At 42.3% G+C, this 25,851-nt stretch overlaps 1 protein-coding gene across 1 annotated transcript; it reads left to right on the top strand.

Moving 5' to 3' along the window:
- Positions 1-3,351: 3,351 nt before the first annotated feature.
- On the top strand, positions 3,352-25,483 carry arid1aa (AT rich interactive domain 1Aa (SWI-like)). The gene is given in 21 exon segments (XM_056762092.1): positions 3,352-4,561; positions 10,628-10,825; positions 12,345-12,944; positions 13,615-13,725; positions 16,356-16,563; positions 16,803-16,892; positions 16,997-17,161; positions 18,077-18,202; positions 18,205-18,400; positions 18,513-18,661; positions 18,788-18,891; positions 19,004-19,213; positions 19,492-19,693; positions 19,993-20,125; positions 20,205-20,374; positions 20,482-20,623; positions 20,769-20,891; positions 20,995-21,091; positions 21,204-22,029; positions 22,111-22,241; positions 22,325-25,483. Coding segments are annotated over 21 exon segments (6,801 nt in total). The 5' UTR covers positions 3,352-3,652; the 3' UTR covers positions 24,236-25,483.
- The last annotated feature ends 368 nt before the right edge of the window (positions 25,484-25,851 follow it).

The following is a 25,851-nucleotide window of genomic DNA, read 5'->3' as shown; positions in this document are numbered from 1 at the left end:
TCTTAAAGGAACGTCCTCACCTGTATTTACGCAAATTAGAGGTGATGCTATTATATACTGAGACATACAACTATAAACACTGAGATATTCTTTTATAAATAGCAAAATAAATGTGCAGATCACAATAGCAATGTGTTCAATGCAGAAACTGGCCTGCCCTTTTGCACGCTGTGTGTCTTATTAAAACTACGTGTTCAGCCTCAGCCAAAGAGTAAGCTGTGAAACAGTCAACTTATTATCCAGTCCACATTTTAGCACAATCCGCAGGGCAAAAACAGGAGGCAGACAGGGAATGGAGTTTGCAATGTGAAATTTGTTTCTGCTTTACAGGGTCTGAGAGTAAGCAAGCTTGACATATAAACCATATTTGCTCTCAGCAATTTTGGGTGTTATGAGAAAGTTTAGTTATTCTGAATGTGACAAGCGGGCATTGCAGTCAAAGAGGTACAAGAACGAGACATATTTTTTTACAAGTATATTATTCACTTTCTTATATTCAGGTCAGGGTTGAATTCTGTGGATAAAACAAATGGAAAACAACAGTGTTGATTTCACCCTCACAAGTAACAGCCATTTAGTTAGTATGATCCTAGTTGAAAGGTACAATGCTATTCTAAAAAAAAAAGAAGTAAATACGTTTATATTTAACGTGTGGAATGTGTTTAATTCACTGGTCAAAATGAAATCTATAAAATAAATAAATGTGTATCAGAAAGGATATTAAAAGGATAGTTCACCGAAAATTCTGTAATCATTTACTCATCCTCTTGTCATTTTAAACCTTCAACTTTCTGTCTTTGGCAGAACACAAAAGGAGATATTTTGAAGAATGTTGGTAACTGGCCCCCATTCACTTGGTTTGGTTTCGTGTACATACAAAAGAAGTGAATGAAGGCCAGTGTGGTTCGGTTACCAACATTCTTCAAAATATCTTTTTTTGTGTTCTGTGGAAGAATGTCATAAAGGTTTGAAAAGACAAGAAGGTGAGTAAATTTGAGTTCATTTAAGTTTAATTTACTTTGGGGCGTACTATCCCTTTAATTTGTACAATTTGTTAAATTCCCCTACAAGTAGGCCATACAATGTGTTTGTTTACAAGTCATATAGCAACGTGTCTCATATATATAAGGCTACAACACATTATAAGCATAATGATGAGATTTTAAAGCCACACACATAAAACGTATGAATGTTAGAATGTGCGCTGAACTCATGATTGTGTACCAGTTATGGTTTCCTATGGCTCTCTTGAGTGGTACTTCCTTCCCCAGCACACTTCAGAGAGTAATTTTGTGTGTGTGACGGCTGCCCAGCAACCTGCTGGCTGAGGACCAACTTCCTTGTGTCTGCTCTTGCTACTTTATAGATTCCCATGTGGGGGTGTGTCTGAGAACAAGGGATTGAATGAAACGCTGATTGAATGAAGGGCTCTGCTGAGCAGTTTCCTCCCTTTACCAGCAGCGTATGCATGTGGCTTATTGGCACAGCGAGGGTCATGAACGGCTTTGAATACACATGGTTGTGTTTACACAGAAAACGCAGCACACTTTTCATTACGACTGTCGATGAGCAATTGTCATTGTTTCATGCCCCTTACTGAGAGAACGACAATTAAAAATCTTAATTTATAAAATAATTATTATCATAATTTGTCACAAATCATTTGATTCTTTGTCGTCTTTACTAGATGTAAGATGTTAACTACGCTCCGATTTTTGTTTCAATGTTTTATTGACAAATGATTTATTAATGTAAAGACAATGAATAAATAGGGTTACATTAAATCAACAGCTTCTTTTACAGTTTGATTCCTTAACCACACATATATTTGATCATGAATTTACTATAGGCCTATACGAAACGTTCTGATAATAGAAACTACCCATGAAAACGTCTTTATGTGCTACTGATATTAATTTATCTAATGGTAAATGTATCTTTTGTTGTCCATCGAATCAAGGTCAAAAGATGAATGTAGAGATAGTTTGTAACTATCCGCTCTTAAGGCAAAACTTTAAGCAGGTGCTGAATTATCTACGAATTACAAAATGTGTAACAGAAAAGCAAGATCACTCTACTGTGTGTGTGTGTGTGTGTACGCGTGTATATATATATATATATATACATTTACTGTATTTAGAGAGAGAAAGAGAGAGTCTGTTTTACATGGACTTTTTATATTTATTTGTAAAAGGATTTGTAGTTATTTGTAAAATTAATCAGTGTAATTGCTTAACCACGCTCCCTATAAACTATTGTTTATTTCTATTTGATCTGCTGCTTTATATATTACATATTTATATTAGAAATATACACGATTCTCACAAGTATGCCCTTAAAAAGTGACAGAGGGGATCTCCCTACTTCACAGGAGTTGGCCAGCGATGCTAGAGGCTCTGCATTGCATTAAGCAGTGCGCTGTGCAGCTCTTCCCATCCCCCACACCGAGATACCAAAGCGGAGTTGTGCTGGTTTTGCAACGAGCGGAGCTTCAGCTAGAGAGAGAGAGAGAGAGAGAGAGAGAGAGAGAGAGAGAGACAGCCAGGGAGAGAGGGGGTGGGGAGAGCGGAGAACGAGAGACGGCTTGTTATTCTCCTAAAATGATTTCCCCCCCAGAGAATTTTTTTGCTCTATCTCTTTTAAGATTCCAAACTGAACCACAGTATAAATAGAGGGGCTTATTTTGCGATGATAATGTATTCTGCCTTTCAACCACTTTGTGCGGTTTATCTGATTTTCTTCTCTCTCTCTCTCTCTCTCTCTCTCTCCCTCCCTCTCGTTTCATTTTCACTTCCTGCTTGCAGACTAGCTCAGCCCACCACCAGCCCTCCCTCCCTTCTCTTATTTTCCTAACGCATTTTAATCAGCACAACCCCATAAACATCAGTTTCTCGTGCACATCAACAAACAGTGAAATTACTTTGTGGCCCTGAAGGACAATTTCAAAGTGCTGGCCTGTTCTGTTAGATTTGTGTATAACAGGCTGTCTGTTCGTATTTTCTCTCGGTGTGTTTTATGGTTTATAGAAAACTAGGTGTGTGTGTCTCTGGTTTTACAGCATTATTTCATAGGCAGTGCATTTCTAAAACCAGTACAGCGAGCTGTTGGAGCAGCTTATCCCAGCTAGATTACTTCAATGGAAGAGTGCATGCAACCATAATGCAATCATAATGACCTGCTATAAGATTTCGTTCGGTTCCCTATACCCACAGTTTTGCCCAAAAAATAGCCGTTTTAAACCTTGTCGTTATGCAACGTCAATTTAACACCCCCTACCCAGCCCCCTCGCGCCCGGATCCGTTCCGTGCGCCGATGAGAGTCCAACCCATGTTTTACTGGTCTCAGCGCACCTCGGTAAAATGGCTGTATGTAGCTGAGCCTCGTGCTGGTGTGATCCGTTCCTCGGCTGTAGTCTACTTCTGCAACAGAACCCCCCACAAATTCCGTGTCGGGTAAATTTCATTCCCCGGGAACTCAATTTACGGCGCTAGAGAGTCTATAAAACGGAGCCGACGGTGGAGTCCGGATTCGGTCCGGCGTAAGGGGTGGGGATGAGTCGGGACACGGGTAAATTGTTGTAAAACTACTGTATTTACATTCAATGTTGAGCGTTTGATTGTGACCGACTCGCCGAGAGGGAGAGGGGGGTATCATGGCCGCTCAGGTCGCCAGCGCTACCTCTCTCAACACCAGTCCGCCTTCCGAACTAAAAAAACCGGACCGAGACCCAAAGGAGGAGTCGGTACCGGGGGAAAAGCAGCAGGAAAATAAGGAGCCGGGATTAGAGAGCGGATCACCGGGTCGCGGGGAACTGCAGGACCGGGCCGATGTTGGAAATGCTGGGGGAGGAGGGGAGTCTGAGATGAAGAACGGGAACGGGAATCCGTCGAGGGTGAACAATAATCAAAATGATACCGCCGGACCTGACGGGAATAACCACCCCGGTATGGTACATCACCACGCGCCCGGTTTTACGCCGCCTTCCCATGGCTACAGTCAGCACTACGGCCGGGCCCCTTTTCATCAACATGGCGGACAACAAAGCCCTGGCATGGCAGCTGCAGCGGGACCAGGCGCGCTGTCGAGCAATATGATGGACCCGTATCAGCCCAACTCTCACGAACACGGCTTTTCTAACCACCAGTACAACAACTACAGTCCGTTCGGGAACCGAAGCCCGTACCCGGGCCAGGGATACGGCGTGAACTCCCCGCGCAGCGCTCCTCAAGCTCAGGCGGTAGGGGGGCAGTCAGCCAAGCAACAGCAGCCAGCAGCGGGAGGATCTTTGGCTGCATCTTACAATAATCAGAGGTATAACATGGGAAACCCGCAGCCGACATCGACCCCGACCCTCAACCAGCTCCTGACCTCCCCGAGCGGTGCCAGAAGCTACCCGAATTACCCACCTAGCGACTACAACAGCCAGGATGGTGCTAAGGGACCAGCAGATATGGGCAGCAGTGGGCAGTATGGTGGGGGCCATCCGGGTTGGCAACAAAGGACCCATCACCCGCCACCCATGAGTCCTGGAAGTACCGGACAGCCCATGGGTAGAAACCAGGTAAAATTTAAGCTCTAGTGTATATAAAACCCCCTTCTCCCCTTTGCTTGAGTCACATGAGCGGCTGAAACGCACTGTGCCTGCTATTGTCTGAGGAAGAGAGTCTATAAAATGGCTGCCTCCTTGGTTTTTCCAAGCAGCCCATTTAACAGCTTGTGTTTCTGTTTAAAACGACGAAACTTTAGAAAAGCCGCGTTCGTGGTCGTCCTCGTGTCGTTAAAACTCATCCCCATTATGAGTTGAAGGTAACGTTAGGTCTCGTGATTTAATAATAGTGAAAATGCGTATTTAGCTCAACCCGCTTCTCCACGGAGAAGGGTCGTGCGAATTTAACCGTCTTCTCCTATAGCCGATATCTATGTTTTATTATGCAATTAATCGCTCGGTTATTCCTCCCAACATGCGACATTTGGCCTGTTGAAATGTTGTGCGTGACGCTTCAGTAATTAATTAATGAAAATTAGCATAAAATTAGCGATTGTTACACGTGGAAGAAAAAACGTGTCGCGTCAGCGCACGTTCGCGGCACACTTGCATGCTCTTGAAATGTCTGATATTTTGATGAAATCGGATTTTAACCGCATTCCATCTAATATAGCTAGTGCATCTGTTGGGGAGAAAGCTTAGGTTTTAAACTGCGGGCTAAATTGAATGTCGATCCCTCTGCGAGCGGCTTGTAAACACGAGCTGAGTGATTTGAGTAAGTGCAGATTGGTTTGCAGTGGGATTTGAATTGTGGAGGTAAAATCCTCCTGTCAAAGGCAGGAGACAGTTGGTCTTGGGTTGACATGCTCGCTGAGATCTGATTGGCTCCGCATGCTGTGCTCTTGGCCATTTATAATTACACATGATGTAACACTGAAACACTTGCTGATTAGTTCATATGATGCTTACCTCACTCTTAAAGCGTGTTGTGTTTTTATGAAATGATTGTAAGTTATGCATTTAGGTAAATTGTTTTGCTTTGCATCCTGCTGTCTTTTATCTTTGGAGTCGTTTCTTCCTGCTAAAATTAATTGGGGTTGCATTTCAATAATTGTGTTTAATAATTTGTAATCTTTCTTTCCTCCAATCAAAATGAGGCAGAAGCCAAATTAAAAATGGGACCCTGGACCACAAAACCAGTTTTAAGGGGTAATTTCTTAGAAATTGAGATTTAACATAATCTGAAAGGTGAATAAATATGATTTATATGGACGTATGAGTTGAATAGGACAATTTCTGGCTGCGATACAACGGGTTAGAACTCTGGAATCTATGAGTGTGCAAAAAAATCTAAATATTGAGAAAATCGCCTTGGAAGTTGTGAATTAGAGGCACTGTAGTGGGCCACCCACTGACAAAAATTTAGTTTTTATGTATTTAAGGTACGAAATTCACTAAATGTCTTCATGGAACATGATCGTTACGAATGATTTTTGGCATAAAAGAAAAATCCATCATTTTGACCCGTACAATGTATTTTTGTCTTTTACTTAAATGTTCCCGTGCTACTCAAGACTGGTTTCGTGATCCAGGGTCACAAATGGATCGTCAAGATTTTTGCTGACTCTGAATGTGCCTTATCAATAAGGGTTATTTAGATTTATATTAGTTTGTTTGAGATGATACAGTAGGGAACCTTTGTTCATTCTTATTAATATAATCCGCTATATTTATTATGTTGATGTGCTACTCTTGTCCATATGAGCTCTATTAGTTCCTGATTGTTGATGTATGTCCAGGTTGCCCTTTATCTGTTTATACTTAATAACTTTGTTTCAAAGGCTTGTTTGTTGCATTTACGTCCTTGTATATTATATTTGGAGTCGGGACCCTAATTTTTGTATCCTTTATGGCTGCATTGTGTTTCTGATGTTCAAATGAAGGAGGAAACATTTGTTTTACAGTCTTGTGTAATTCCAGTACCTCAACATTTTGACTGAAAACATGATGTGATGTTTTCTCAGTAGCGTTTGTTGCATTTGTGTGGAATTGAAGATGGTTTATTTAATGGGAAATTCAGTGGGTGTCACACCATTCATCATTCAATTAACTAGTATCACCAAACAGTTACGTGTCCAACATCAGACAGATGTCATGTTGTGTGTTGTTCTATTTGTTAGGTTATTCCCAAGTCGGAGAAAATATGCAATATTGTTTGAACATTTGTTTTTTTGAAAGTTTCACTGCATGTGTGTAGGCTAAAAAAACTTAGTGTGAGCAATTTAGCTAAAAGCAATATCATGGCTCTTAAAACTTGTGTTTATAAGTGTTTGTTAATTAAATATATTTGCTTGATGACTTTTGATGTAGCATAAAACTCCCCCAAATTGTGAATTGCGAGGAGAACGTGCTTATGGTTACGCTTACTGTAGCTTGTGAAATCTCTCCTGTCTGCCTTGAGTTGATTTGTAAGTGTTCTGGTGTCCACCCCATCCCCCATGACCAATCAGAGCGCCCGTCCAGCAGCCTCTCCTGCCAAGGGAGCCCTCACTTTATCTTATGCAGATTAGCCATGTGCTGCCTTTATTTATTTGATTTTTCCATTTGGACACTGGAAAATGTCAAGAGCGACTTGCCCTCAGCCATTTCATACTTAATGCACTTGCCAGACTGGGCCTTATTTCAAAGGTTTGAATTCACGCCAAATCAAAAACAGACATCCAGACAATTCACTGGTGCAAATCTGATATAGTGACATGGTGTGCTTTTTGTTTTGTTATTTTTCACATTGTTTTGTTTGAGTCAGTGCCCATCTGTGAACAAGGCAGAGGCTGGTGATGAAGGCTTGTTTCGTGATCGTTTTTAAAGAGACCGGATTTTCTTGGGTTCACTAGCTAAAATGCTGTTATTTTCACACGTTTCTTAAATATGGCAAGGCACAAGGAAAGGTCATCATAAAGTGTTGTTTATAGTCTTTCGTTATGTAGATTTTCGTCCATTTGGCTTCTACTTTGGCATCGGAAGTGTTGAAAATGTCATTTTGTATGTTACATACTATTTAATTTCTAGCTTTTTAGTGGATGTGTCAAATGTTGTCATTACATTGTGAAACCAAAGCATTTCATGTTCTGGGTTATTGGGTAAAATTTTAAAAGAGCTTTGTGATTTGATATAGACATGTCAAAACAAGCTTTCAGTGTTAAACCTCATTAGTTGTTTTAAAAGTTAGTATTTCTTATTTCTGAAGTTATTTTACAATTTAATTACAATGGAATATCTTAGAAAATAAGTAACTGGGTACATTCTACTATGGTTTTTGCATTAAGTGGTACTTAAAAGTGGTTTTTCTTAAAAATATTTTGCCATCATTACTTTGTAATACATATATAGTATACATTTCTACAATATATGTTAAATCGTGTATATGCAGGTGGTTCACAACATCAGATTTTACATTTGTGCTATGTTGGTTGCCACTTGAGGTTTAGATGTACCCAATAGTAATATTCAGATTTAGGTCTATCCAGAATTTTTAGTATAATCAATAAACTATAGCATTGATGCATAGATTTACCAGCATAACACGTAAAATAAACACTACACCAAATTTTGTTTTACTGTTCCCATTTTGTCTAATGAACACAACTTGCTGATGCCAAAATATGATAAAGTTTGATTGGCTGCACATGAAAGGATATGTAAAGGGAACTGTTCTAAAAGGCCTTTTTGCCTTTTTTTAGGGCGGTTCAGTTTCACATCAGGACTTGTGTTGCGTACCCAGGTTTGATTGAAGGGGTTGTATGATACGCCTAAAACAGATTATTGTATATTTATGATGTGTATACACTATTTGAGTAAAAAAAAAAGCTCTGTTTTCCGCATACCTTGCATGTTTGTATCACCTCGTTGCCTCGCCACTATGAAATGCGCAGAATTTTTACAAGGCTTATCACTCTGAAATGCGAGGTGTGCTATGATTGGCAAGTTAATCTATGTGTAGTGAGTGGTTGAATATTGCAAGCATGTGACAGAAATGTAACGCCTCTTACCATATTTGGAACATCAGGTTCCCAAGCAAATGTTCTGACTGATATGCCCACCTTACTTTCGTATACATTTGGGCGGCCTTGGTCAACCAATACCACACCAACTGACGTACATTTGTGGGGGGTGGTTACAGGAGGCGTTTCAGGCAGGTCTGGCTGAGCATTCGCCTTTAGGTTTAATGCATCTTTTATTCTGACTTTTTAAACGCAATTTTAGGTGTGTAATACAGGCACGGGCAACTTATAACACACCAAAGACTCTGAAGAACACGTGTTCGTGCCATATGACCCCTTTAACGTCAGAGTTCGGTTCGTTTGGATGACGTGAATGTTGTCTTCCGAACCTGAGTGCGCACCCGCAAACTGTACCCGAGCCAGCTTAAAAAGGGAGGTCTGGGGTGCGGTTCATGTTAAATCCAGTACGCTTCGATGCTGATATGAACGCAATCGTACCAAATCGTGGTAGTGAACGGCTATTAATGACATATTATTTGGTAAAAATGTATGCTTGTGTGCAGGTCTCACTCATACTACATTCTTAAGACAGATGAAAGTTCCCTTATGTATTGAAGCTTTGTAAACAAAACTAACGGTTCAAAAACATAAATATATAAAAGTGAAGTAAGCAATGTTATGCATTTTGCCGCCTTCTCCTGCATCGTTGTTACAAGCGACAGGTTGTACAGCTGCAGGCTTGATGACTCAAACGACTCGCGGTTCGGACTCAAAAATAATAATATGATTATATACGCAGTCCAGCGGGGGCAGGGGGAGGAATTAAACTAGGGTTCGATCAGGCAATCTAACTGAATGTGAAACCACCCTTAGTCCAGCACGATTGTTCCATGCTCTTTATGACCCATTAAGATCAGGTCACTGTCCCTTTCATGGTCATGACCTACCAGAACCACTAGCTTAGATGGTCTTGCATAACGTCTTGTTTGTAAATGTCTTTTATACTGACATGCAAGTTTAAACATTTTTACTAGTTGACTAAATTAAAACTAGTTAAAGTAAGAAGTGCATTTCAAATTTCTGTTGAACTGTATCGAGACATTATTCTTGCCCTGTGGTTTTACAGCTTTAAGAAATAAGTAAACTAATTGTATTAGGGAACGAGAATGTAGCACATATTGGGGTGTAACATGCGTCTTAATTTCCCTTGATTTAAATTTGAGATGACCTCTGAAACAGAATGTTGGGTGGACCGCAGTTACTGCTGCATATCCTCCAAACATTACTGTTCACACATTATGTTTTCGGTGTATGAAGATATTTACAATAATGTTCACATTTCAACATTTCTGAACTGTTACATACAGATGTAAGTACAAAAAATTATGTGTAAAGACAGGCGTATTTTAAAAAGCTGTTCGTTCATACATGCAGTAAAATTGTCGTCACTGGTGGGTAAGTCTAGTTTCTAAAAGGAAAAACTATAATTTAATTCTTAATTAATAATTCATTATTAAATGCATTCTACATCTATATTCAGGCAGGTACATCTTGAATGACTGCCGTGTTCTGTATTTATCAGAAGTACACGTTGGGAACTGTTTTTAACATTTTTGTGTCCATCCATATTTGTGCAAATGTTTTGTCCCCATTATGTGCCAATTCTAAAATTAACATTGCTCATATTCCAACGCCAATATTTACAACTTGACCCCTCATCCTGTTGCCTACACTAGCTCTCATCGCGAGTCAAGCTGAACCTCTCCCCTCATGCCATTAAACCCCGTGTCATTCATTCGGTGCCAAGATTGCCGTCTTTTTACGAAAAAGGAAAAGCTGGCTTGGCCGAAGCTCAAGCGGAGCTACAGCTGGGATGTGTTAAATATTCGGCAGACTGCCCTCCATTTGCAATGAGTTATATATAGCACTGTTGACTTCCTTAACTATGGCTGAGCAAGGTAACAGTCAGGTTAATAACCGTGGGAATCAGAGGCAGAGGGTTTCTGCTGTCTTTTTTGTCACCTGCGTTTTCCACTATCATTTCCCCTCTGGCTGTTCTCTCTCACTTCTCCTGTGGTCTCCAGCATTATTTATGAGTTACCGTCCGTTACTCAACTCATGTATGCCTCTTGTTTTGTAGACTCCGGGCTCAATGGATCAGATGGGGAAAATGCGAGGACAGCCATATGGGTCGGGCGGTCCTTACTCGCAGCAGCCCCATCAGGGGCCTCCTACTGGGCCCCAGCAGGGACCTGCATACCCAGGCCCGGGCTATGGGCCTCCTGGAGCTCAGAGATACCCTATGGGCATGCAAGGACGTATACAGTATGGCCAACAGGTTGGTGCTTCAAGTGTTCTTTGGGTACAGAGGTACAGGTAGATCTAACATATAGATGTTTTGTCGGTGTTATTTTTTGCAAGTGAAGCATTTTCTCCAATTGTTCAGTTTTAGGATGCAAACATGTCACTTTATTGAAGTCTTAATGGTCAAATGCATTGCTTGTAAATTTTGTCAGAAACACAAACTAGAGGTGCACCGATTGACCGGCCAGAGACCGGAATCGGCTGATTTTTCGTATGACCAGCCGGTCAGTATCACTCTTTGCCCATTCCAAGCCGATCTTCTGTTGCCCGTTATGCGGGCAATAACGTCACAGGCGTCAGTACACTCAAATCTGCGAGTAAACATGTAAACATGCGTTCGCACAGCCTTGTTGTCCACGGCTCGTTTATACTCGCATGTGGATCCACCGGAACAGTCTCTGCTGACTGACGCGCATCTCTCATATCCGCTGACTGCGCGTGCACACGCATCATGTACTGTGCAGACAGAAAGGTGCACAGTAGTTCATCTCTCGTTGCTCCATCTACATGGGGTATGAATGCTTGCTCACAGTGATGCTAAACTCATGTTAAAGTCGTTCACTTGGTGTAAAACAAATGTAAATTCCATTTAACCTGATTGGTTGTCTTGCGTTTAAACTGTGGTAATTTCAACTAGGTAAAATGCCATTCAGCACGACTTCTACTTGTTTTTGAAAATCCAAAATATAGAAAATGAAAAATCAACCAATATATGTGATCTATATCTGATTGAATTCTTTACTAACATAAAAAACTGCAATTACATAAAAAATCTTATGACTGAATTCTTCTCTAAAGATGTTTACGTTTTTATTGAAGTTGCAACTGAAATCTAAAAAATAAACCAATGTTAGTTTCATAATCAGAAACGGACAAGAATAAAGTTGACGTATCTTATTATTATCTTAGACTTTTGTGAGAGGAGTACAAAAATGATTAAAGTAAAGGTATATTTTAATATTTGTACTTCTTTTCACTCACAGAGTTCGTCAATTTAAGAGTTGTTTGGGCAAGAGAAGATTCTGTAATTTAATGCAGCTTGGAGAACTGCATTTTGGGAAATTTGGGAAATTGTAATGTTCAATCATCTATGTAATGAAAATTTAAATAAATGCATTGAAGAAAAGTAATATATAGATATATACTATACTGTTATAGTTTGTGGATAGGCAAAAATCGGAATCGGAAGGTTTCACTTGCAAAGAAAATTGCAATCGGTACATCTCTAACAAAAACTGTTCTGTCTGATTTTACCACCAAGAAACTTGTTTGACTGCAGCGTTATTAAACTTCAGTCAAAAAGAAAAGGCAACATTCTAGCCATTAATTCGTGATCACTCTTTTAATTTGTGTACAACTCTACATCATGTTGATAAAAGGAAGTTTTTGTTTCCTTGTTTGTCTGTTTACCCGCATGCTGTAGACTCAGAAGGTCGGTAAAGGAAATACCATGAGTTTAATGATCTTTAGTGCCATTCTACTTGTTTGCGCAGATGCCATCATACGGACAGCAGGGACCAGGGGGGTACGTGCAGCAGGGGCAACAGCCCTATTATGGCCAGCATGGTCAGGGGCCTCACTCTGGCCAGCAGCAGTCGCCATACCCCCAGCCTTCCCCTGGGCAACCAGGAGGTCAAGGACCTTACTCGCAGCAGCCTCACGGCCCCCAACCATCTGGTCCACACGTACAGGCCGGTGCTCCTTACCAACATCCCCACATGGCCCAGCAGCCCCAAGCGCAGATACCCGGCCCCTCACCAGGCCCTTCCCAATCCCCATACTCGCAGGCCTCTGCAGCACCCCAGTCTGCGCAGTCCCCTTATCCCCAACAACAGGTGCCTCAGTCCCAGCCCCCTCAGCAGGGGAACTCCCAGGCCCCTCCTGCATCCCAGACCCAGCCTAGCTACCCGCCCGGCCAAGGCTCCCAGCCGCCGTCATCACAGCAGCCGCCACAGACGCCCACACCTGCATCCCAGCAGCCTGCGGGACACGGACAGATGTCGCAGACGCAACCCACGTCATACTCTCAGAATCCCCCACCACAACAGCAGCAGCAGCAACAATCGCCATACCCGCGGTTTCCTCCTGCTCAGGTAACGTGAGGTTTTCACTGTGATAAAGTGCGTAGTGCTTATATTACGGTGGTCTGTTGTCAGTATGGCGTCCTTGAGTGAGGTTGAAAAGTACACAAAGAAATTCTACTCTGGAATCTTTGCAACCCATTTTTAATGTTTTTGTAAATGTATTCACAGTAGCTGCGGTCCAAATGTTTATTATTCGCCTGCTGTGTTTGAACTACACTGGATGACTGCTTGCTTTTGCATTTATTTGAAATCTGGAATGCGTTTAATATGACAGCGCCATCACTTTAAAAGACTTGTATTGGACAGTAATAACTGCATTGTTGCAGGCTATGTTTAACTTGGAAAACATACTGACAGGGAGGCTGTGGCATTAACCAACCCTTAACTTTTGTAAGCAGAACAACAGATGCACGAATGTGTCCACTGTCATAAGTCGGGCGGACACTGTATTTTTATGGTCCTTTGCAGTTGATGCTTTTCAAATAGTCTAATAAAGTCCTTTTAGTGTATTGTGATTCTTTGTAAAGCGAAGACTTGTGGCAAATGGGTGTTGGTGTACATGTAATGGGAAAATGACTCACAATCCCTGATGTTGGTCTCAGATGGCAAAATCGTCAAGTCTGCACCTTGCTTTAAATGCCTATATATACACTTACCTGGGCTGCCTTGTTTCCCACAGGAGATTTCCCAGGAGTCCTTTAGCTCCCAGTCCAGTGCGCCTCCCTCCAATCAGCCTCTGGCTTCTAAAGGAAGTACAGAGGACATGCAGGGCAGACCCTCAAGTCTACCAGTGAGTCTCATTCCTCTTCCCACTTTGATCTTGCACAAGCTGCGTTTGACTGCGCTCAGTTGTGCTTACTGCAACTTTTTAATTGACTTAAACTGTCTGATTGTTGCATTCATTTGGTGATTCTGAAAGGCTGGTTCTACAAGATATGGCTTAGCATCAGCTGTACTTGGCTGTGATTTTGTAATGGTGGACAGTTAATGTGGATCTTCACAGACATACAGAGTATACTTAAAGGTGCTGTGTGTAATAAGGACATCTTTGTCCTGTGTCATCCTCTGTAGTGCTTTGAACGGGAAGGGGGAGGAGTGGAGTGAGCCATTGGTTGCAATTCGCAACCTCACCGCTAGATGCCGCTAAATTCTCCACATTGCTCCTCTTAAGCTTTATTGAGCTTATTGGGCGGCTCTATTTCTGAATCCATTTGTGAATCAGATGCGACTCTTTTTGCTGCGTAAAAATACCAAGCCACACCCTCTTTTTCTCATTTATTTGTTTTGTTTGAGTAGGAAATATGTCCCGATACTGAAGTTAGAGCTAGGGATGCAACAACACCGCTCACCCACGGTTGGTTTTTCGCCCTAGGATTTCGGTTCGGTTCAGATGGCTTTGGCACATTAAAGTGTTTTTTCATTGTTTTATGCTTAAGTGACAGGAACAGTAGAAGAAGAAAAAAAACGATTCTACTGAAATTCTCTTTATTTTGCTTGACTAATTTTATTATCTTTAGGCAAAGTCAACTTGTACAAATTCCTGGTGTATTGAATAAATGTATAGATTTACACTGGCAGCTCGCATCACTTTTTGGTTTACTGTTTATCAACATAGCAGTAAAATAAGCTTCCTGAAGAGGTTTTGCGCATCAGAGTATTTAATAATGCAAAACTTGTGATCGAAGTAAACGTGCACTCAATGGGAAAGGTCAAAGATAATATTAACAAGGTGGGCAACTGCCATTGCAATAAATGCAATGCTAAATTGCTGCTTGGAGGCACTCTTGCTATGACGTAAATAGCTGTCACGAAAGACAGCAGAGTGTCATTACTTGTTAAAAGGACTTTGGCATGGTGTTGTAGACGCTCTTTCTGCATGTGCAGAAACGCGAACGTGGTGCTTTCGTATGCAGTGTAAAAATACATTCTTGATATGCCAAATTTGGACATTATCACTTTTGTACAACGGGCATACAATAAAGCCATCCTGTGTCTGTTCGTCAGCATTATACTCGACAAGAGCACATTGCTTCTCGGGTCTTGCTTCATGCCCGACCACCCCTCGCTATTAGATATTGCTCGTTAGCATGCGTTTATCTATCTAGGCATACAGACAAACACGGACAGAGGAAGCAACAGTGTAATTAAGCACACAATATGACCCAAAACTGGAAAACGGCAATTTACTTGCACGTAGTGAACTGTGGAGGTCGTGCCGAATGGTTCAATATTATATTGAGTTTTGTCGCATCCTTAGTTAGAACACAACTTTTCAGCAAGAAGTTTGACCATAGAATATGCACTTCTCTTTATACATTCTTATTTGATGCCTCTCTAGAATGCTTGATTCTGATTGGTCAGTAATAGCATTTAGTGTTTCCATTAGCTTTTCTTTTCTTTGAGCTGTCTTCGCAAGCTAATAAAATCATTTAAGTTCATATTTGTATTTGCTGGTCTATATCTTCATTTCGTAAGTCTGGATTTAATCAATTAGAAACAATTCTTTATAAAAATTGTGTTTTGTTGATACAACGGGATCCAATTAGCGTTTATATTTGCTCTAACGATAAACTGAAGTCTTGGCGTCAATGGTTCTTTCAGTGCCTCCACATCCTCGCCATGTGAGTTCTGCTCTTCTGTCTGCGGGATTTAATTGCATTTGAGTGTGTGTGTTGTGACCTGCCAGACTGTGTTTAAAAAGGACACACGGAGAGACACCCAGCTGTGCTGACTCAGCACACGTGCTGTCGACTGCTGTAGCCATGGCAACGTCAGGGACGCTGTGATCTTACTTTTTTGCTCCCATATGAGATAAACAAGGCCAGAAGCCTCTGGCTGTGTGATTGTATGTGTATGAGAGCACTTCAGCATGTCTGTGTTTGTCCTAGAAAGAAGTGTGCCAAAGTTCATTGTTGCGTGGATGATGCTGTCACTGGGGGAATTATTTAGGAAATGTTTTTGGTGTATAATTGCGTTTGAAATCGTATTGCTGATTTGGGGATTTTTCAGACCGTGAAGTGTTTATGGGGAGCATAAATACTGTGGCTGATTTTTACAGTGGAACATGCAGCAAATATGTATCTCGAACATTATAATTTCTTCTTTCTTTATTGTTTAAACTAATTTAAACAACCAAGATCCTTTCAGAGTTTGCAAAGTGCACCCGTGACTGCGTATGTGAGTTTTCATTGATATTTTTGGAATTCTGTGAACGCTGAACGTGGCTCATTGGATGATGAAATGGTTGTTGAATAGAGACGCTGCCGTAGACGATGTTGCTTTGCAAAATTTAACACGGCTGACAGCTTAATTTTAAGTGGTGCAAAAATAATGCACCTTTTTGCCCTTTCCGTCTAAGTCGTTTGCAACATTTCTTTCAGTCGTTCATTTCTGACTTTCTCAATCTCTGTCTTTACATAGGACCTTTCCGGTTCTATCGATGACCTGCCTACGGGTACAGAAGGTGCTCTGAGCCCTGGAGTCAGCACATCTGGAGTATCCAGCAGTCAAGGAGAACAGAGTAATCCAGCACAGTCGCCATTCTCCCCCCACACATCTCCGCCGGTGGGCTCGCCCGCCAGTGCCTCAGCATCTCGCTCTGGCCCTCTGTCCCCTGCCACCATACCAGGTAATGCTGGTAAAACCTTAATAATGTTAAATAAAGATCGTAAAGTTAATGTCAATGAAACAACAAAGATACTTGTAGTAGTAGTATGGTTTTCTAAGGTTATCAACATTTAGGCTAAAGTGTGTGATGCTCTGCAAATTAACAGAATGTTAGTATTATAATATCATTCTTATCCTAACCAGCAATACATTTTCTCCAAGTGCTTTTTTAACCATTAAGCATGATTTGAATATTTAAAGGAAACCAGATGCCTCCCCGGCCATCAAGTGGACAGTCTGATGGGGTCATGCACGCTTCAGTGAACATGCCTGGCATGGGCCAAGACAGAGGTAACTTAGAACGTAAACGTTGTACCTCACAAGGATACAAGGCCTTGTTTTCTATCATCATGCATGATAAAATCTCTCTAATGACGTTAATCTTGTCTTCTTAGGATATGTGCAGAGAAACCCTCAGATGGGACCCTATGGGTCTCCACAATCTGGATCTGCTTTGTCTCCTCGCCAGTCATCAGGAAGCCATGCTGGGATGGTTCCTTATCAACAGAACAACTCTATGGCCAATTATGCGCCTCAAGGTGGTCAATATGGCCCACAAGGTAGGTGTCACAGTACACGGATAGTTCACCCCAAAATGTTTATCCTGTCATGAATTACTCGCCCTCCAGTTGTTGCAAACCTGTATACATTTCTTTGTTTGGTTAAACATGAAGAGATATGTTTGGAAGAATGTTAACAACCAACATTTCAGAAACACTATTGACTACCATAGTCGTAGGAGAGTTTTAAATGGTAGTCAAAGGTTCCCAAGAACTTTTAGCCATTCTTTATTCCTCGAAATATCTTCGTTTTCAAAAAAAACTAAAGATTTAAACAATTTTCGAATTTTCATTTTTGAGTGAACTATTCTTTTAATTTAAGTTATGACAGTCTTGTGATCTATAGTCTTGCATCTCTTTAGTCAAAGACAGGAACTTATTTCACAAAAAACATTTTGTCCTAGAAGTTTAATCAGTAGTGGAGTTACAAATAAGATCTTAGCATTTTTAAGTTTTGGATCTTTTTAATTTAGCGGTTCTCTCTTACTCTCCCTCTAAATCCTCCTCACTCTTCCTCTGTCTCCCTCTGTGCAACCAGTAGATCACAGTGTGACTATTTTTAGCTCAAAAAAAGGGAGTTGACGTAGCATGGCTCACGTCAGTTGAGCTGCTACAGTGACTCTGGGTTAGAGCAGAACTACATGCTGCAAATACTCTCAAGGCTTTAAATGCATATCAGTGGGCCATCTATACCACAAAACATTTGATGGCTTGAATGCTTATCGATGATGCCCAGAAGTAATCTGTAGACCTGTTTTTACAATTTCATAACAGAAGTTCTGGTTTAGATTACCACTTTAATTCATATCGCCCCTCTCTCCTAAAGATATATTAGTCAAAACAAAACGCAAAGGCCTCGACAGTGTTTCTAAACAAACTTGGGCTCACGTTACACAAATGTGTCTTCCTCTTCAGGTTTCCCTAGGCAGCCTGGTTACACTGGCATGCCTAATGCCAATTATCCAGGTACCGGTATGGGTGGACCTATGAACCCTATGTCCGGACAAGGAGGAGGACCACTGTATCCTGGCATGCCTTCTGGAGGATTCCTCATACCCAGATGGGTGCACGTCCTTACGGCCCTAACATGGGACCCAACATGAGTCCCAATATGGGCCCGAATATGGTGAACATGTCGCCTCAAGTAGTCTCTGGGATGGGCCCACCTCCAGGCCTCAACAGAAAGCCGCAGGATGCTGCAGCAATGCAGCACGGACCCTCAAACTCTATACACAACAGGTACACATCAACTAAAGTGAAACTAAACCTTGGTTCACATCTTTGTTTATTACCAAGTAGTAGTTGTGCCTTTGTAAAGTGTTAAATATTTTTTTCTTTATGCAAATAACAGACTACCAGGTTACCCCAATATGTCTCCTGGTCCTGTTATGATGGGTTCAGGTCCTCCCTATGGCCCGTCAATGAACAACATGCCAGGAATGATGAACACCCAGGGTCCTTCCTACCCAATGGGTGGTAACATGGCTAACAACACTAGTGGTAAGATAGACAACCTGCTTGTATAATTGTTTCATTCTTTGGTCCAATTGGTTGAAATGCAATGTTATTGTTTGCACAAGCAAATCTTCTCCCATTTCACAATTGAAGTATCTCTTTTTCTTTTAGGCATGTCCCCTGGTCCTGACTTTGGTATGGATGGAAAAGTAAACCAGCCACAAAAAATGAATAATAAAGTTGAGGGGACACCCAAGACGGAAACAAAATCCAAGGTTTGCATAAGCGTATAAATGAGGATATATTGTCTGAATAAATGTAAGTTATTGATAAGTTGAAGTTGCATTTCCCTGCTAATATCATTCAAAACAATTTGTTTTTGCACAGAAATCAAGCTCCTCCACAACAACCAATGAAAAGATCACTCGGTTGTATGAGCTAGGCCCAGAGCCCGAAAGAAAGATGTGGGTTGACCGTTACCTGGCTTTCATTGAAGAAAAAGCCTTGGGCATGAGTAACCTACCAGCTGTGGGACGTAAACCCCTTGATCTCTTCCGACTCTATATGTCCGTTAAGGAGATTGGAGGTCTCACACAGGTAGGAAGAATCTTCAAATTCACTCTTCAAAATAAGGGTGCTTCACGATGCCATAGAATAACTATTTTTGTTTGAACGATTCCTTTTAAAGAACCTTTAAAAAATTTCTGTTGATTGTAGTTTAGAGATTATAAAATAGAAAGAAAAAGTTATTTTATTGCATCGCTGTAAAGAACCTTTTGTAGCAAGATTGTACACAGATGTCCTTTTATTTCTCCAACACGAATATCATTTTCTCTCAAGGACGTTTGCTCATTTTTTGCTTTGTGTTATTGCAGGTTAATAAGAATAAAAAATGGCGGGAGCTGGCCACAAATCTGAATGTGGGGACCTCAAGCAGCGCAGCCAGCTCGTTGAAAAAGCAGTACATCCAGTGTCTATATGCTTTTGAATGTAAGATCGAGCGTGGAGAAGACCCACCACCTGAAATTCCTGGAGACACCAAAAAGAATCAGGCCAAAATTCAGCCACCCTCCCCAGGTAAGTGATGGTGTCTTTGGCTTTTCTAATCTCAAGTCCTTAAGAATCACATGTACGACACAACCTGATGCCTTACCATTCCAAACCTTAGGCTGAGTAAATGTCTTACAACATTTTTTTATTATAAACAAAGACTAGTGAAATAGCACCTTTTTAGATTTAGATCAGTTCATTTTGTCTTTATATTACTAATGATTTTTTGTATAACTTTAACCTACTTGTTTAACCTCTATAAGAGAATAGCTTATTATTTGCATATACATTTTTTCCTCATCTTGACCTTTCTCTGTCTGGAACAGCTGGATCTGGCTCTCTCCAGGGGCCCCAGACACCACAGTCTACCAGCAGCTCCATGGCCGAAAGCGGAGACTTGAAGCCTCCCACTCCTGCCTCTACTCCACACAGCCAGATGCCCCCAATGCAAAGTGGCAGGTGTGTTTTGGTGGTTATCTTCTTTATTTGTCAGCTTTGTTTTGACTGTGAACCAATCCTTACCTGTCCTGTTTCATAGGAGCAGTGTGAACCTACAAGATCCATTTGCTGATAATGACCCAGCCTTCTCTCGGCGGAACACTTTGACCCCCAACTCTGGCTACCAGTCAGGCATGAGCACTCCAGAGATGCCTGGTCGAATGGGACCCTACGAACCCAGCAAAGACCACTTTGGTGGCATGCGCAAAGGTATATACTGTATTTTAATTTGCTTATCTTCTAAAGAATAAAATACTTATTGTATTTTGTTAACTTCAGAGAAAGATGCACAAGGTAATGTGTTTTTGTGGTTCTAGTTGGAGAGCAGTTTATACCTGGTGGACAGGGTCCTAACAGTGGTCTCGGTGATCAATATAACAGAGGACCACCAGGCCCTATGGGGAACGTGCCCATGGGTCAGAGGCACCAATATCCATATGGTCCTGGTTATGAAAGAAGGTATAGCTTATTGAACAGTACTTTTTCCTTTGGAAAGAAACTAACGCATTTTCCTTAGGCTTGCTAGATTTTTTTTTGATTAGGCGTCTGATTTTTGTTTTGTAAATGTTTCCATGGGAACTATTATGTCTATTGTATTGTGTAGGCCAGAGTCAGGGATGGGCCCAGAAGGCAGCATGGGGCCTGGAGTGCCACAGCCAAACATGATGCCTTCCAATGCTGAATCTGGGATGTACTCACCAAACCGTTACCCTCCACAACAACAGCGGTCAGTCCATCAGTTCATTTTTATGTCGTATTTAATTGTATACGTGTTGTACTTGGTTGTATTAAACATACATTATATGTATTTTCTTACATGTTTTGAGCAGGCATGAATCGTATAGTAATCAGTATCCTGGGCAGGGTGCGCCTCCTGGTGGCTCCTATCCGAATCAGCAGCCTGGAATTTATCCGCAACAACAAACGGTAGGAGACTCCTTCAGTCCCAGTTAATGAAACGATTCAATGTTTTTGAATTAAACCCTGTTGCATTTTAATGAATGCTTAGTCATGTATTTTTAATGTAATTTGCAAACAGAACTACAAAAGGCCAGGTGAAGGAGGCTACCCACCAGCTAAACGGCATCATGATGGCGAGATGTTCGGTGGGCCGTACAATGCGCAGCAGCCACCATCACAGGCTCCCCCTGGTGGTCCCTCGAGTGGTCAGCAGGATATGTTTAACCAGTTTAACAGTTCTTACCCTGGCGCAGAGCGACGTCCACCTGGTCCTCAGAATCAGTTCCCATTCCCTTTCGGAAGGGATCGGATGCCAGGGGCAGCGGGCCCTAACTCTCAGGGTCCCATGCCGCCTCAAATGATTGGCAGTCCAATGCAGTCTGGTCCCGACGGTCCTCAAGGCGGTATGTGGCAGGGCCGAGGTGAAATGGGCTACGGTGGTTACCCCAACCGTCAAGGACCTCCTGCAGGTCCTGGCCAAGGCCCTGGTTTCCATTCAATGAACCGCCCCGAAGAGATGTTGACATCTGAACCACGTATGAATCACGACGGCCAGTGGCCTGGGCCTAGACAGCCCCCGTATGGTGGTGCAGGCCCACCAATGAGCAGACCCTTGCAGTCCAACTATCAGTCACCCCAAGCCATGCAGAACCACATTCCTCAGGTGTCAAGTCCCACGCCCATGCCCCGACCTATGGAAAGCGGCAGTTCACCCAGCAAATCACCCTACATGCCTGGCAGTATCAAAATGCATAAGGCTGGACCTCCAGTCCCTGCATCTCATATTGTACCTTCCTCAGTACACCCTCCCCTGATGAGAAGAGACATGCCCTTCCCTGCAGGCTCCACAGAGGCTTCACAGCCTGTTCTCAAACCTCGTAGACGTCTTACCATGAAAGAGATTGGTAAGAGTTATTAATTGTCGCAGAGTGCGTTTGTGCAAGCTAAAAGTTGAAATTTGGAGTAACCTTATGCTCCTCTTATAGGAACACCGGAAGCATGGAGAGTCATGATGTCCCTAAAATCAGGACTTTTGGCTGAGAGCACGTGGGCTTTAGATACCATCAACATCCTTTTGTATGATGATAACAGTATTTCGAATTTCAATCTTATGCAGGTGAGTATGCAGAAATAAGAATACTTCTCATTCCCATCCTTGACATAACATATTAACTTATCATTTATTAATTTATTTTAAAGCTCCCGGGTTTCCTGGAACTAATTGTTGAGTATTTCCGGCGGTGCCTCATCGAGATCTTTGGCATCCTGAAGGAATATGAGGTCGGTGATCCAGGACAAAGAGCACTGTTGGATCCTAGTGTGCTCAAAAAGGATGAAAATACTGTGGATGATGAAACACTGGTGGAGGGCATGGAGGAAGACGGAGAAACGGAGGAGGAGGATGAAGGAGAGGAAACGCAAAGGTCAAAACATCAAGAACAACACACAGCACCAGAACCTCTCAAGATAAAACAGGAGGAAATGCACAGGACTTGTGAAGACTCTGGGAAGAAAATAGACTGCCAAGCAGAGGACGGAGAGTCATCTAAAGAAGCCAAGACTTTAGATCCACCATCCCTCGAGCTTGCTGTGACTCAGGAGAAGCCCAAACAGGCTAGCAAGTTCGATAAACTTCCTTTGAAGATTGTAAGGAAGAAGGATCCTTTCGTGGTGGACTGCTCGAATAAACTTGGCCGGTTACAGGAATTTGACAGCGGCCTGCTGCACTGGAGTATTGGTGGAGGCGATACAACCGAACACATCCAGACCCACTTCGAAAGCAAAGTGGATCTGTTACACCTGTGGAAGCGGCTTCCCTTCCAGGCCTCAGACAAGAAACGAGGAGCGCTGAAGGACGCTGAGGTGCCTTCACCATCCTCATCGAGTGAAGAGCACCGGAAGGAAGTGGACCGGCAGCCTTCACAGCAGTCATCCACTGAAGTAACCGATGGAATTTCCGAAACGAGAGCTGAAAGGCCTGCCGACTGCTTTGAAACTTCCACTGGGGAGAAAGCAAACGGAGAGTCAGATCATGAGAAACAAGGATCAGAGACGACCGCTCCAGAGAACATCAGGCCAAGTACATCATCACAGGGTCAGCGTCCCATCTCCATTCTAGAGGATGAGCCACACAGCAAGGATGAAGCTCCTCTCGTCACTCTCTCCGACTGGCAAGATTCCCTCTCCCGTCGCTGCATCTGCGTCTCCAACATCATCCGCAGCCTCTCATTCATTCCGGGCAACGACTTGGAGATGTCCAAGCACCCAGGGTTGTTGCTTATTCTAGGTCGCCTCTTGCTTCTCCACCATCGGCATCCAGAACGCAAGCAGGCGCCTTTAACCTATGAGAAAGAAGAGGAAGTGGAGGAGAGTCACGGTAACAAGAAAGACGAGTGGTGGTGGGACTGTCTGGAACTGCTGCGGGAAAATTGTTTGGTCACACTCGCCAACATCTCAGGCCAGCTTGATTTCTCTGTCTACACTGAGAGCATCTGCTTACCGCTGCTGGATGGCTTGCTCCATTGGGCTGTGTGTCCTTCTGCCGAAGCTCAAGACCCTTTCCCCAGCCTCGGTCTTAACGGTGTATTGTCCCCTCAGAGACTAGTCCTGGAGACCCTCTGTAAACTCAGCATTCAGGACAACAATGTGGACCTCATTCTGGCAACGCCACCTTTTAGTAGATTAGAAAAGCTGTTTGGGAACCTCGTACGACTAGTCGGCGAGCGAAAGGTGCCTGTCTGCCGGGAGATGGCGGTCGTGTTACTAGCCAATCTTGCACAGGGTGATAGCATGGCAGCACGTGCCATTGCGGTACAGAAAGGAAGCGTAGGGAATCTGTTGGGCTTCTTGGAGGACAGCTTAGCAGCGACGCAGTTCCAGCAGAGCCAAGGGTCCCTACTACACATGCAGGGATCCCACTTTGAGCCGACAAGTGTGGACATGATGCGGCGAGCAGCTCGAGCTCTGCTTGCTTTCGCTAAGGTAGAGGAGAACCACTCTGAATTTACGCTCTATGAATCACGGCTTCTGGACCTTTCCGTCTCCCCCCTCATGAACTCTTTGGTGTCCCACGTCATCTGTGATGTACTGTTTTTGATAGGCCAGTCATGACAGCTGTGCGGAGCCGTGGCTCCACCTTCTCTGGTTTTCATACCTCCCCCTTGCCTGCCCCTCCCCTTGGTGAGCGGGAACTGAAAGCAGAGGAAAATGACTGTTTGTTTTTTTATTTATGCAAGCCCTTTCATACACCCACTGGCCCCCCCTTTTCTCTGCGTCTCACTTTGGGAAGGGTATCACGATTTGCTGTGGATCATGAACCAGAGCCTCAACACACTGACACAAACTTTAACACTGATGCCAACTAGATGACACGGACAGGGATCCCAACTTTTGTGTCCTGTCTGAGGGGGAAGTACTTTTTTATAATAAAATAAATAAATGAATAAAATAAATGGCTTGAAAAAACAAACTATTTACCAAAGTTACTGTCTTGTTTACAGTGAGTTTTGGGGTTAATTGTTCCTTTTGTCTTTCCCAAGAGGGAGCAAATAATACACAGCTCTTGATCACGTTTGGAGTCTATACAGGTGATACCTTTGTTTGGTGGTTGTATTTTGATGCTACACAGTCAACTTTACTAGAAGTGTGTACAGCAGAAATGAGCGTTCATTTTCTGTACAGTACTCTGAAACTGTTACTGCAACTAATACTACAAACCTACTGCACTGTTCCACACGGGACAATGTTGGCTCAGTTTTTAAAGTGTTTTTAAACAGTTTGCTGGTGAAGAGAATACTCCCCAAAGTATCAAGAACGTACAACACCCTGACCTCTTCTCTTTAACCCTTGATTGTATGATTGACCCCTATAAAGAAATCACCTCCTAGGACTGGTTTTCAACTTATGATGCAGCCCAGGCTGTTCTGTATATAAGATGTTGTACATTTACACCTTTTTCTCTCTTTCTCTCCCTCTGTCTTTCACACATTCTTGCTTCTTACCCCTTTTTACCTATCAAGGATGAGAGCGGACACTCAAGTTGGGTTTATTGCATCAGATCCCTAGGTATTTAAACTGAACCACCTTCTTGGCCTCCATGGTTCCTCCATAGTGCAGCGAACGGCTGAAATATTTTAATTTCATCTCCTGGTACAACTAAATAACTCTAGATGAAGAAACACAGTTGAGATATTTTTTTCTCCAGTGATATGGATTCTGCATATTTGTATCTCAGACTATGTAGCTTAATGTAAATTCCTTGTTTTTTTCCCTTTTTGGCTCGATGAATATCATTTATTCACTATGAAATCTTTATACTATATGTTCCACGTGGTAAGAATAAATGTACATTAAATCTTGGTAAGATGTTTGTGATTATTTTCATTGAGACGGCCTCTTCCTAAAATTCAGTGTTGTGAATGGCATAAGTTCAAAAATTAAGCTGCTGTTTGTATATGTTATGAATGGAATTGCGTATGAAAGTTAATATTTTAGTTCAGTATTGTTCTTGTGCAACTAGTTAGAAAAATATTGTCTGTAGAAAAAGAAAATGAGAAGCTAATGGTAAAGTGAAAGTTGAAGCAATGTATTCTGCATTCGTGTGGAAAATAATTGTTAAATAATTGTTGCGTGCTGTCATACACCACAAAACGTTTCTAGTATCTCTAGCCTGGTATACACAACAATTCCGTGGTACTTTTAAGATTGGGGACTTTTATTTTGACATG

This window comes from Triplophysa dalaica, chromosome 12 (genome assembly GCF_015846415.1).
Source record: "Triplophysa dalaica isolate WHDGS20190420 chromosome 12, ASM1584641v1, whole genome shotgun sequence".
In the NCBI taxonomy this organism is placed as follows: domain Eukaryota; kingdom Metazoa; phylum Chordata; class Actinopteri; order Cypriniformes; family Nemacheilidae; genus Triplophysa; species Triplophysa dalaica.
Note: the sequence above shows the minus strand (reverse complement) of the source record. Positions and strands in the feature narration are given on the sequence as shown.